Source organism: Periophthalmus magnuspinnatus, chromosome 15 (assembly GCF_009829125.3).
Source record: "Periophthalmus magnuspinnatus isolate fPerMag1 chromosome 15, fPerMag1.2.pri, whole genome shotgun sequence".
In the NCBI taxonomy this organism is placed as follows: domain Eukaryota; kingdom Metazoa; phylum Chordata; class Actinopteri; order Gobiiformes; family Gobiidae; genus Periophthalmus; species Periophthalmus magnuspinnatus.
The window spans coordinates 15,905,279-15,918,643 of NC_047140.1; the positions used below are offsets into that span (position 1 = coordinate 15,905,279).

The 13,365-nt window shown below is 38.7% G+C and overlaps 1 protein-coding gene across 2 annotated transcripts in view; it reads left to right on the plus strand.

Annotated features, from left to right (window-relative positions):
• Window positions 1-13,365, plus strand: part of cpeb3 (cytoplasmic polyadenylation element binding protein 3) — a 55,196-nt gene that overhangs the window by 20,171 nt on the left and 21,660 nt on the right. For both annotated transcript variants that reach the window (XM_033980011.2, XM_033980010.2), the window contains 3 exons: window positions 3,789-3,842; window positions 10,138-10,305; window positions 13,115-13,204. In XM_033980011.2, the coding sequence (XP_033835902.1) occupies window positions 3,789-3,842; window positions 10,138-10,305; window positions 13,115-13,204 (312 nt within the window). The remainder of the gene's footprint in view (window positions 1-3,788; window positions 3,843-10,137; window positions 10,306-13,114; window positions 13,205-13,365) is intronic.

Consider the following 13,365-nt stretch of genomic DNA (forward strand, 5'->3'; position numbering starts at 1 on the left):
ACAAAGTGTATCTGTTTTTGCTAACACAGAGCAGTCAGCGCAGATAACACATGACTACACATCTATCAAAGTGTTTATATGGTTTTTCACTGACTTTAACGGGAAGAGAGGGTTATTAAGGTAACACCTGAAAGCTCAAATGTTCTGAAAACCTGTTACTCATACTCATATTTGGACAGTTAATTCATGTTTCCTTTGGAGTTTACGTTTGTTTACGTAACTAGAACCAATATGGAGGCAGGTGGTAAAAAAAACGATACAGCGTCTACTGTATAGGTCTACTATTCTATTTCAATACACAAACATGTTTATTGAATTTTGTGGAAACGTGTTTTGGAATAAACTCTGTGCTTTTCCACTTTTAAGGCATTCAAAGCCCTTTACATCAAGGAACCACTTACCCATTCACACACACATTCATACGGCAGTGTATGCAGACGCTGGGGACGGGGTGGGTTAAGTGTTTTGCCCAAGGACACAACGACAGTATTCATCTGTAGGAGCTGGAATTGCACCACCAACCTGTTGATCAGTGTGAGTAAGTCTCCAAGTGACAGATTTATGTAAATAGTTTGAACATGTTTCTTGCACCATTCATTAAGATATGGTGTTTGATGTTTGATTTTTATCCTTTTTTCACTCGTACCTGCAATAGATGCTGTTAACGTTTTAAAGCCGTTACTGATGTGCTATTAAAAGTATTCACGTCACTCATCCTGCACTGACATAAAATATTTAGTTGGGTTTTTTTGGGCTTATGTTTGTGGAGCTGAAGTCGCTTGTTTTGGTTCTTTTTAAGTCTTGGTTGCTGTCTGAAAATCTGGCAACCCTGACACCACATGTCCAGAGCTATTTCAGGAGCTCCATAAGACAACTGTGCCCCTCCGTCATCCCACTGACCTAATGTAGACCCACCCGGCTTAAGTTTGGGATGCCCCCTGCCCTCCTATCAGCACATTTTAGAATAACATGTTTATTTAAAGGGGCAGCTGGTTGGTAAACAGATTTAGTATAAGTACATTTTAAGTACCTTGGGTTGCTTTTCCTATAATTGGTTCCCTACGTTTTGGCGTTATATGTTTTATTACCTAAACTAATATGTATGGGATATGGGCATAGTTGGTGCAAGGTTTTCTAAAATGTTTGGATTGGTGCCTGTCCTGCATTCACACTTGCACAATCATCACATCAAAACTGGCGCTAAACTAAGACTAAACCTGGAATTAACCAAAACTAGACCAGGACTAAACTAAGACTAGAACCAAACCAAATCTACAGCTCAGTTTATTTTAGCTTCAGTCTAAGATAGAAATTAGATTTTTACAGTCAGACTTAGGAACTGCTCACTGGCCTAAAATGTACAGATGTTTTGTACACAGATTATTGTTCATATGTGATAATACTAAACTGACTAAAGAAACAGCATATAAAGTTGCAGTGTTTAGATTCAGCTTTACATAATTAAAAGTAAATGAATAAAAAACATCGACAAAAGGACTGGTAATTAGTGCTGTGGGTCCATAGTTGTTCAGTTAATTAATCGGTCGATGCTGATTATAAGGATTTATATGGGACAAGGAGAAGTTTGTGAGTGAGTTAGCTGAAGATTTGGTATTGTTTGGTATTCATTTGTAAAAAGACAGATTCAACTCAGAAGTTTAATCTGTCTTTGTACATTGTTACATTGTAGCATCTGCATAAATTGTTGTTTTTGCATGAACTCTTGTGCAGGTGTAGTCGTGCAAGTGCAGATTGAGTCAGATATATAGAGATGTGTAATAGTTTTGAGAGCTTTTGCCACACCCCCTTTTTAATCGACTACACACATACTAGTAATGTTGTTTTATAGAAATTTCAGTTTGCCCAATAATGAACCAATATATATTTGCAAAGGTACACTACACACAGTAATGGCCTGTTTGGATGAGGTTCCACAGCTCTTTGTTTTACTTTTTACGTTGTTTTTAGCTAACGCACCTCTGTGGAAGTTACTCATGGTTGTGAAACAATACAGATACATATCATTTATGCCCCTTTGTCCGTTGTTGTTCTAATAATGGTAAAAGTCCACTATAAGTCCATTTTAGTTCAAGATTTTGGTTCTTGGACTTTTTGAGGTTTGCTGAGAGACTAACAAACAAACCACCCATATTTTTCCCTCCTCTGTGTCCAGGGAACCACAGTTTGTTTGAAAAATTGTAATAATAATAATAATGTTGTGAACAATATTTTGAGGTCAGTCATCCAGATTTCTGCTTCCACTTTCAATAACCATATGCAACAATGTCCAGACTTGGAAAATAGGCTGGTGTTTACTGTAGTTAATATATCTTTTTCTGTAAACAACAAACTATCTTATCTTATTTGATTATTTCTAGCTAATCGTGTAGTTTAGACCTCCAGTACAAACATGTTCTGAAATGCATGGGATTCTTGTATGAGTTTATCAGTTCATTTTTCAATGTTATCTCAAATATGTTCTTATGTTTAGTTTTTTTATGTGAACTGTGAACTTGATTTTTAAACATTGCAAATCTAATCACAAACAAAAATTTAGCAAGTTTAGATATTTAGTTTTTCGTTGGTGTCCATAGCTCTACCTCTTACCCCTTTTGCCGTTTTGTAACCCTGAGTGTGAGAGAAACACACTCGTGAACATCTGCTGGTCAGAAATGGCGTCCTCTGAGCTGGAGTAGTGCGTCCTGCGGCTTGGACAGTGGGGATGTCACGATATCAAATTTTAGTGTAACGATTATTGTGAAAAGAAACATGATGATTTAACAATTATTACTGACACATATGTTTATTCCTTAATTTTCTTTTATTCTAATCCATTACCACTCTTCTACTGTTTGGCCAGCGTTGTGAAATCAAACTTTCTTAATACAAAAGTAGTTATTGTGATATAAACAGACACATAAACAGCACTATACATTTAAGACTATGATTTTGAAGTAAAGATTCAATAGAAATAGTTTGCTTATCATTTAATTTAACAATCTTGACATCCTGGTTGGACAGTCACATCTGAGCAGTGCTGGAGAGTAACAAAGTAGAACCTGTTACCTGTTTGTCCATTTGGAAAAAAAAGTTAAAGGGCCCATATTACGCTATTTTCTGATCTCTGTTATAATGTTGTTTCCTTATCACAAACACCTGGAGCTGTGTTGTGTTTCATTCACATGTTTGACACACAAATCCTGCATATTCAGGCTGAGTTCTTCTAGCAAACAGAAAACACTCTGTTCCACCTTGTGATGTCATTTGCTAATACAGGAAGTGCTCCACTGTGTTTTTAAACTCCACACACCTTCACTAGAACCACTTGGATAATTTCAGACTTGGAATTGCCCATCTCTACTGAACTAAAAATGAAAACTAGCTGGAAAAACTACCACTCCATGACATCACAAGGTGGAACGGAGCATTTTGAGCTTTGGAGACGTAGACAGACTAATAATAAAGGGTTACACAAATGTGTGAATGAAACAAAACACAACTTCAGGTATGTTTTTGAGGAGGTAACAACAGTATAACATGACTTAAAGCAAAACATAAGTAAGTAAAACATTCCAGGCAAAACCATAACATCTTTATGGAAAATAGAGGATTTTTGGACCCTCCACCAGAAAACATATTAAAAACATATAGTGCACTTTTAAATATTTCACACCATATATTAATCATACATGTAAATATGAGGTACATTTTGTATAGGAATGTAATGGACAGGGAAAATGTTCTTCCCTCTTATTGTTTTTTCTTATATGTGTTATTTTTTCCAACAGGACGACTGGGGCTAAACTTCCACCATCCTGGAGAACACATCATGCCTCTCAACAGTGAGTCACTTGATAATAACCTTGTAACTTTTACTGTGCCCTGTTGTTTAAAACTCTCTATAATATTATGGAACGATTTTGCCTGTCACGATAAAAAACTATTTTGAAGTGTGATATATTGATGAAGTAAACATAGACGATAAATAATAGTGAATAATAATGAAGTCGATACAGTTATTATTGTGACAGACTTAGGGACTGTATGTCTTTTGGCGTCACCAGCCATCGTTTGACTTTAGGCCCGTATATTGCAGACATGTTAAACCGGGGAAAGACCTTTCAGTACCAGAGTGGACAGAAAGGACACGGGGCTGACCTGTGAATAACTCCTCCTGAAATAAACCAGTGTAAATCCAGTTCTGAGCCCACCATTCAAACAGAGGCCACAGAAAGAGAACCAGGATTCAGTACTAGAAAGCAGGAAATGGAGGGTCACATTGTACACCGAGAGAGACAGATGTGCTGAAGGGGCACAAAAATCTACTGAAATCTTTAACATAAAATATAGCACAGTTGGTAAGTGTTTGTCCAGTGATCCCTCAGTGTCTGTGCACACTGGTGTATAAATGAAATGTGTGTGTTATGGGTGATTGGTTCCTTGATGTAAAGCGATTTCAGTGCCTCGAAAGTGGAAAAGCGCTATATAAAAATCTGACCATTTAGCATGCCAGAAATTTTACTGATTCCTCTGACAATCTGCTATTTTTATTATAGAAGTTATTTTATTTTTATTTTATTTGAGTCCACAGTTGAATCTTGTTTTTTTTACACCGTTTTCTATAACCATTTCAAAGAACAAAGCATGGGCGTGGTTAGGTGGTAGGTGAATATAGGATTTTTCAAAGTAATGAGGCCTCGATTGCAGTACCATTAGGCCTACTCAAACATGTATGAATCACCCAGAATACTTCAAGTGAGTTAATGACGAGGAGAAAGCATTATAACGAGCTTAAAAATCTGCACAATATAACTCATTTCAAATAATATTATCTTTGGTTCAATTTCACACTTGCTCCTTTTGTGTAGTGTTGCCTGGATTCTTGTATTTGTTTCACTGTTTTAATTTTCTCTGTTGGTTTAGCCGCAGTTGCTGGGTGACTTTGTTGAATTCTGAAAGTTTTAGAGAGACAGACTTCTTTTAATAACCGGGAGAGAGAGGGTTGAGAGATGAAAAGAGAGAGGGGGAAGAGAGGGACAAAAAGAGAGAAGAAAGAGAGGAAGAGAGAGAGGGAGAGCTACTCATGTTCTGGAGAGGCAGACTTTAATAATAAAGAAGGAGAAGGCAGAGAAAGGAGAAGGAGGAGGGGATGGGAGCAGGGCTTAATTTGAGCCGGAACAAGCCCAAAAAGATCCGGCAACTGTCAGAGTGCGTTCTGCCAACTGTTTTCTTTGATCTGGTAATCAGACTGGAGTTAAACCTTGAATGGTATCTGTGCATTTGATGATGCTTAAATTTGTGTTTAAGTTTATCTTTAAATTTGCATCAGAGGCTGAATAATATTGTAAATGCAGCTAATTTAATGCCTGTTTGGCGGTTCTCCTCTGGTTTTACATGGACATCAGCGCTTTCATGTGGCGTCCACATGTTTGTTATGTTCTAATATCAGGACGTTTGGTAAATGTGCTGTTTGGCCACAGTCTGCTGTGTAAAGGAGACTTGTTTGCTCTGCGTTGTTATGACTGTACAGTTGTGAGTTTATGTCGGTGCTTTTGAACTCTGTGGATGAAAATAGTTTATAGCGCTGGCTCTGGGTGCATTTGGTGATTTGCAGGACGAATAAGGCTGAATTTAGCTTGTTTTTACTTGGAAAAAACAACTGGGGTGCATTTTTTAAAGATTTTTTATTTTATAACTTAAAAGTTACTTTATCTGGTAATGAGTTGCTCTCATCATCCAGTAACACACTTACTAACACAGTTAGCAGCACAGTTACTTATGCAATTACTTTGCAGGAGAAGTAATAGGTAACTGTAACAAATTCATTTTTTTGAAGGATCCTGCCCTGCGCTGATACTCAATAGAACAGATCTTGCTTCTCAAACTACGGGCTTCTTCTTTAAGTGGTAGAGCACTAGGTTACTTCATTGACATTATATTTGGTGCTCACTGCAGTGGTACATGATGCCAATGGCTTGACAATCCAGGAAAAAATATACATTTAAAGACACACTGTGTAACTTTTCTAGTGGAGGATAACTTGCTTGTCCCCATAGAGATATTATTGCTTTGCTCGGAAAAGCATTTAACGTAAAGACAAGCGACACCACCAGGTCAAGTTACATGTCAGGTCTGTGGAGAGGCAACCCAACTTAAGTATTTTCCTGCAATAATAACACCTTTAAATGAACTAATGCAAGATAGATAAATTTTATACCATACTGATGCCACACAGCACTATAGATACAAGCAAGTTATGGACTCCCCACCAGAAAAGTTACATAATGCACCTTTAACAAATGCAAACTTCATAAAAAAAAAAAAAAACAACACATTAAAACTGTTTTGTTTGTGTGAGAAATTGCAATGAATGGAATAAGAACCATTAAAGTGATAACATCTTGTAAGTCTATCAAATCCCATGTGTGCCAAGTTACTGATCAGATCTGTGAAGTGGCCACAATCAAAAATAATTTTAGCAACACCAAATGAATAAATATTGCATAGACTGGTGTGGCATTTCAGTATCCTGCACCCACAACTTGAAATCATTTACTTAAAGGACTGGAATCTAAAAGAACTGGTTCCAAAAGGTCATTTTAAATGAATGCTAAAGGGTTTGGAAATGAGATCTATGGCTTGTCACTGATTTTAGGCAGCTTATAAATTCTTGTGATTGTCTAAATGTGTACTTAGATCTGTGCTGCTCCTTTGATATTAGTAATCTCAATGGGATTCTCCTGGTTAAATAAATAAATTAATATATAAGTTTAATGCCATACTGATCCAGCAGAGCATCTCCCCACTTGAAAAGGTCAAAGTGAAAATTGTTTTTCTGCTCGTGTGAGAAATTGCATTAAGCTATAAAACACCTTGTAAGTCCAACAAATTGGCATCCACTCCGATTAATCTGACGTGTTTCCATAAAAGTCTCATTAATCCAGAGATAAGCAGAGCCGCAGATTACAGAGATGTCATTACAGATCTGCCTCCAGCTCAAACTGTCACTGGGCCAATATAAATATTCTGTGGGAATTTTCCACTCTGCACCCGCCTGCTCCCTCCTGAACACAAAACAAACCCATGTCCTACCATTGTGAGTAATGAAGGCGCTGTACCTGATTTTTACAATCTTAAAAATAGGACAAACAGAGCTAGTTCATTTTAAACAGTTTGCAGTGATCCAAAGTTTCCAAAATTCCTCATTCCTTTGCACAGCGTAATTATTCACCAGGATGAGTTTGTAAGCGCTTTTCACAACTTTCAGTGACCAGTGAGAAGTTTGGAATAATGTTAAAACTAACAACAGCTAGCATGTTAATGTGGACTTCCTGATTATGCTTTATAATTAGATGCAGACAGCCCACAGTGGATAGATGAATAGATGGTGGATTTATACCTTAGACTGACCAGAGCGATTATTCTGGTCTGACTTGTGCTTCTTGGTCCAGTTTTGGCAAAGCAGTACTTTTGTGCAGTACTAGAGACAGGTGTGGTACAGAGGTTTCACCAGCGTCTAAAGATATAACAATATTTCTTGTATTTGTGGTGTATGTGCTTTTGTGTGCAGTCTTTTTTGTTCAAACCCATGTGAGCTGTGTAACTGTAGTTTCCACGTTGTGTGCTGCTTCAAGGGCAAAATGAACTGCTTTTTACTAATTCCTCATAATTTAACCTTTCAGCCACGTTCTGCTCACCAAAACACATTTGTCACGTTTGTCTCTTCTCTCTCTTGTCCTTCACTTGCTTCCTCCCTCCCTTCTGTCTTCTGCTCCCTGTGTCTCTCTCCTCCCTCTCCTCTCTCCTTCACTTCCATCTGTCTTCCCTTATGTCCTCTCTTTCCCTCTCTCCTGTTACCCCCTCGCCTCCCCCTCTCTCCTCTGCTTCCTGCGCCGGCTTTGTCCCCCCCTCTCTTTCTCTCTTTTCTTCTCTCTCTGTGCTCTCTTCTCTCTTTCACTGTCCCCTTCTCTCTCTCTCATTACCCTTTTGTCTCCCTTTTGTCTCTGCTTCTACACCCCCCCCCCCTTCACTCTGCCCTCTCTCTCCATCTCTCCTCTCACTCTCTCTGTCCCCTCCCTCTCTCCATCTTTCTCCTTTTCTCTCCCCCAACCCTTCTTTCTCCTCCCTCTCTCTCCCCTTTGCACCAGCTCGGAGTTATGGTCGCAGAAGAGGTACCTCCAGCCGCCTCCCTCTCCTCCGTCTGTTTCTGTGAATGTTTTGTCTTAATTTGTTGCATTTATTTTATTTTACTTACTAATATTTATTATTTCACTCAGTTTGTATGAAATTCCAGCCTGGTTCCAAAAACTGTCATGACTCCTAAAGCTGCATTATGTAACTTTTCTGATCCAGACCCTGCCACATGCCTGTTTCCATGGAGATGTTATTTCTTTACCTTGAATGTTAAACAGCGTGGAATTAAACGCATCTATCTCCATGGAGACAAGCAAGCAGCACCTTCCAGTGAAAATGCATGTTTTTCAAAGTTCAGATTTTAACAATTAATTGACTGGGACTTTAATGCCATACTAGAGAACATTCCAAACCCAACAATAACGTTTCCATAGATACAAGCAGGTGGCTGACCTTAATATCTCTGGAAAGGTTACATACTGCACCTTTAATCTACAATATAGCACCACATTTAACTTTTGAGCTATGAAAGGGAATTTTGAACATGGGTACACTCCATTTGACTTCTTTTAGTCTTAGTATAAAAAAGCACTTTAGCAGTCCATATAACAGACTCTGAAAACAACTGTACCTCTTGTCTCCCCATTCAGTTGCATTGTTGCTTGCCGGCTTCAACTTAACAGTTTTTTTCTCTCATTTCTGAGTCAGACACAGTTTATACTTCAAAGTTGCATCATTCTAGCAAATGGTTATACGTTATTATCAGTTTATAAAAGCCTCTCTATTCAGTGCTTGTTTGTTCAAATAAAAATGTTTCTTGAAATAAAAAAGTGTGGCTCTGACTCAGAAGTGACTCATTATTAAATGGCAGAAATGTGTTCACTTTAGCTTTGTCCTTCTCTGAAAAACTGCACAGTCATCGCCATAGAGACCATAGAGACACATTTGGTGGTTCATTTGTGGTTTGGGGCTTGGCAAAGTATTATGGGGGATATTTGTACTGTGATGTTGAATGACAAGGCAAAATCTGTGAATAGAGCAGAGCATAGTGTTTTGTGAATACATGTGCAAAGGATAACTGTCATGTGCAGTGTTTTTTATGGCTGTGTTTTCAAATACTTTGCAAACATTTGAGGATTTATTGGTTTTATTCCAGTTAAAAATCAGTTGGAGGATTTACACAGTTTGATAAGGCCAGAGTTATGTTCACAATCTAGAGTGTTCATTTTATTTGGCCGTGTTATCTTTAAAGGTGCACTGTGTAACTTTTTCTGTTTGTCTCTGTGGAGATGTTATTGCTTTGCCTGGAATGTTTCACAGTACGGCATTATTCCAAGTACCTGAATGCATATAATTGAATAAATAAATACATAAAGAGAAGTTAAATGTTGTACTGCGTAACAATTCTGGCAAACTGATAACATAAAGCCCTAAACCAGAATTTGCATTGCATATCATTAGTAAAAAGTATTTATATCCAAATGATCTAATGCAGAGTTTGTAGTGTAGGTCCCTCTTGAAAATGAGACAATGAGTAATTAGACTGGCTGACCCATCTCTTTTGTATTCTCACATATCACCACTAGATGTTTTCTACATTACTTCTGTTTGATAGTGTGTCAGCTTTGGTCTGACAGAGGAAGACCGGAGAGCACAGTCGAGTCTGAACAAAATAAGGGGAGGGGGGACGGGTTTCACATCTGCATCGACTGGTAGCTTTGTCAAGATGTTAAGCCATATTAATAATGTTGTAGTTTGTTACTAAGTGATCTGGTTCAATATTAGCCCATTTTTTCTTGAGCTAACAGGCCACAGAAGAGAGTTGCATGGATATCAACAAAAATCCTCAGATGTGATCAAATCTTTCTATTTTCCAGTTCACTCTTTCTTATCTTCTTCAACCTCCATAGGGTTTAACACAGCAAAAGTCTGTCTTTGGATCTATAAAATGCTAATAGATTTCCACATTTTTATTAAAAATAATCCTAATTTCCCTGTGTGCAGGTCGCTCCTGTCTATTCCCTTTTGAGGATGGTTTCCTTGACGACGGACATGGTGACCCCTCGTTGACCCCGGGGATGACCTCTCCGAACCGCTGCCCGAGCGGAGAGAGGCTGGAGCGTTTCTCCAGGAAAGTGTTTGTGGGAGGGCTGCCCCCGGACATAGATGAAGGTGCAGTAACAGTTTGTCATTTGCATTTATCTAATGCAGAATAGACTAAACACTGTGACACTAGATAACATTATAGGGAGTACTTACTGTAAAATGCTCATGTTCATGGGCAGCACGGTGGTACAGGGGTTAGCACTCTCGCCTCATAGCAAGAAGGTCATTGGTTCAACAGCACAGGTAAATTGGGATGCTCCAGCTTTTTCAGTTCTGATATCAATTTCGATACTCTAGCTTTAAATACTCAATCAACCAATACCAGTGAAGAGACTGAAAACAGCATTTATTTCATTTGAACTAAAATAAAATAAGACAAAGCTGATCCAAATGTGTTATGTAGCTGTTATTTATCTCTCAAATACACCACAGAACAGCTTTGTGTACCGGTAAATAAAAGTTCAAACATTAGGAGATTTTCTGGGTTGACTTTGACCAGTAAATAGTATTATTACATAAACTTATATGCCCAATCAGGATATGGACTGAACCATTACTTGGAAGCCAGTGTCTGATCCATCACATTTTTCAGTATTGACACAAATAACTGATATCAGTATTGGATCAGTGTATTCTCAATGATAAATGTAATTTTGTGCTTCTCCATGGAGATGCCATTGATTTTCTTTATTTATCAATCCAGGTGAAGCAGGTGACTTCATCAATCCACCAACAGTATTTTTGGCCAATAAAAAGACCTGTTATTGAATAAATGAACAATAGATAAGTTGATACAATACTGTGGAACATTCCTGGCAAACCAATAACATCTCCATGGAGAGAAACAGGCGGCAAACCCTTCACCAGAAAACTTACAAAATGCACCTTTAAAGCAGGCCTATTCTGCATGTTATAGTTGTTTTCTCTCTCTAATTACTTACCCAAAGTTGTATTTGGAGTGATTTGTGCACATTTGAGCAATCTTTAATCACTTATTTTTAAAATTCCATATTGCAGATCATCTCCCATGTTCACTCCCACAGCTACATGCCCACTGCTCTCTCTTACTTTGTTCTCTAGTTGTATTTTCTTAATCAGTCGGTGATATGTTTAGGATTTGGCAGCATCGCTTAGTCATTTTGGTATAAAATCTGCTGTTCGCTAGAGTGATGTGCAGCTATCCATCGGAGGTGCTGACAGCTGTGATGATGCCTCAGTTTTCTAACTCGGATGTCAGCATACTTGATTCTTTTATTAAGTCGTTTTAGATGAAAATTGCGGTTTAAAATGTGCAAATTATAACATAATGATCCACATGTGCCATAGATTGTAACTATATTGCAGACACAAGCCCAAAAATGAGAGGCCAGATGCCATAAATTGAAAACCAAGTTCAAATGACTTTTTGAAAGCACCTTGTTGTTTTAGATGTACCCTTAGAAATGAAGTCAAAGCAATGCATTTTACTGTAACTGCTTCTCCTCCCAAAGCCCTGAACTATGCACCCTCCCGTTCACTGCATGTAAAGCCACACTGTTATTATGCATCAGAGCGAAGCTGTCCAACACATGAATTTGACATGAGCACGAATAGCTCTCACTATCTCCTCCATCTCTCCTCCGTCTCTGCTGCTGACCGGTGAACCAAACCATGTCCGTGCCCTGGCTGCGCTCAATTATTCATGAATTTCCACATTTGAGCTCTGAAAACCAGACCCACACGTTCTGTTTAATGCAATGCTCGATCCTGGGGTACAAATAGCAGCTGCACATGTCCATGCATGGGTTTTCCAGATGCATACAACATGAGGAGGCATCAGAGTGTGAGGAAATGGGGAATTATAACAGGACTGTGACATGGCCAGAGACTAAAGAGGCTCAGATGAATATGAGGTACACGGGGAGATAGGCCAGAGGAGTGGTGGAAAATTGTAATGCTATAGGGGTGATTTTATGCCAGTGGAAAGTTCATGTTGCTTTTAGTATCCAAGTGGGCTGAGAGTAAGTAATACAGAACTGATTAAACCAGGGGTGTCCAGACTTTGGCTCGGGGTCCAAATGCGGTTCTTAGACCAATTTTTGTTGGCCCTCAGGCTTTCTGCTAATCTGGACCAATTGATCATAGGCAATAATTTATAAGAACAAATGTAAGTAATTCTACCACTGTAACCTTAATAAAAACATATTGCACCGTGAGACAGACGTCAAATTAATGTTCCAAGCCTTATTAAAAATATGGCAGCTCTGTCAAAGTTATGTAAAATGCATCTGATATACTGTAGCGACCACCGATCTTTGGCTCTCCACTTCTAATAAGTTTCAAGATGTTGCCCTCACCCCTACATTAAATGAATGTTTTATGAATGTGGTGGTTTCTGTCTCCACGGGAGTTCAAAAGCATTCACCCACTCTCATATGTACATCATTAAATACCAATGCTATGTGCGCAGAGACTGGGGGCAAAACATCACCCAGTATGAATGTGGTGTGTGTATGTGTGTTGGTGTTGGTTGGAGGGGCTGATGGCGCCGATTGGCAGCCTCGCTTCTGTCCGTCTACAATATCAGCTTAACACCACCGAGTGTAGAGTGAATAAATAATGCTATGTAAAGTGTCTTTGGTGTTTAGGCTGGATTTGCTTACAGCATCTTTTCATATTTTTCACCCCAATAAAAAAGCGTAAAAGCCATTTGTGGTACAGATATCTTGTTTCTCCCCTTTACCATTCCAAATGCGTTGCTGTTCCATGCCAGTTATAATGTGGTTTGTGTTTTAATAAGGTTACCATTTACCAAAAAGTCAATTTCTTCTATCACTGTCTTGCACTATAGTAATAAACACCAACACAACTTTCTCTTTTGTTTTGTTTCTTCCAGATGAGATCACAAACAGCTTTCGTCGGTTCGGACACTTGGTGGTGGACTGGCCGCACAAAGCTGAGAGTAAATCCTACTTCCCTCCAAAAGGTAAGACATTTTCACACACGCTCCATTCTTTCCCATCTGACACAGAATCCACAGTAACAAACATCTCTATGGGAGGCGGGGGCTCAGGTATCCCAGGATTCATAGCTCCTGCAGGGCTGGTATGGAGGGTTGTGTTGATCTAAGCCAACTTCTGAGTGGGT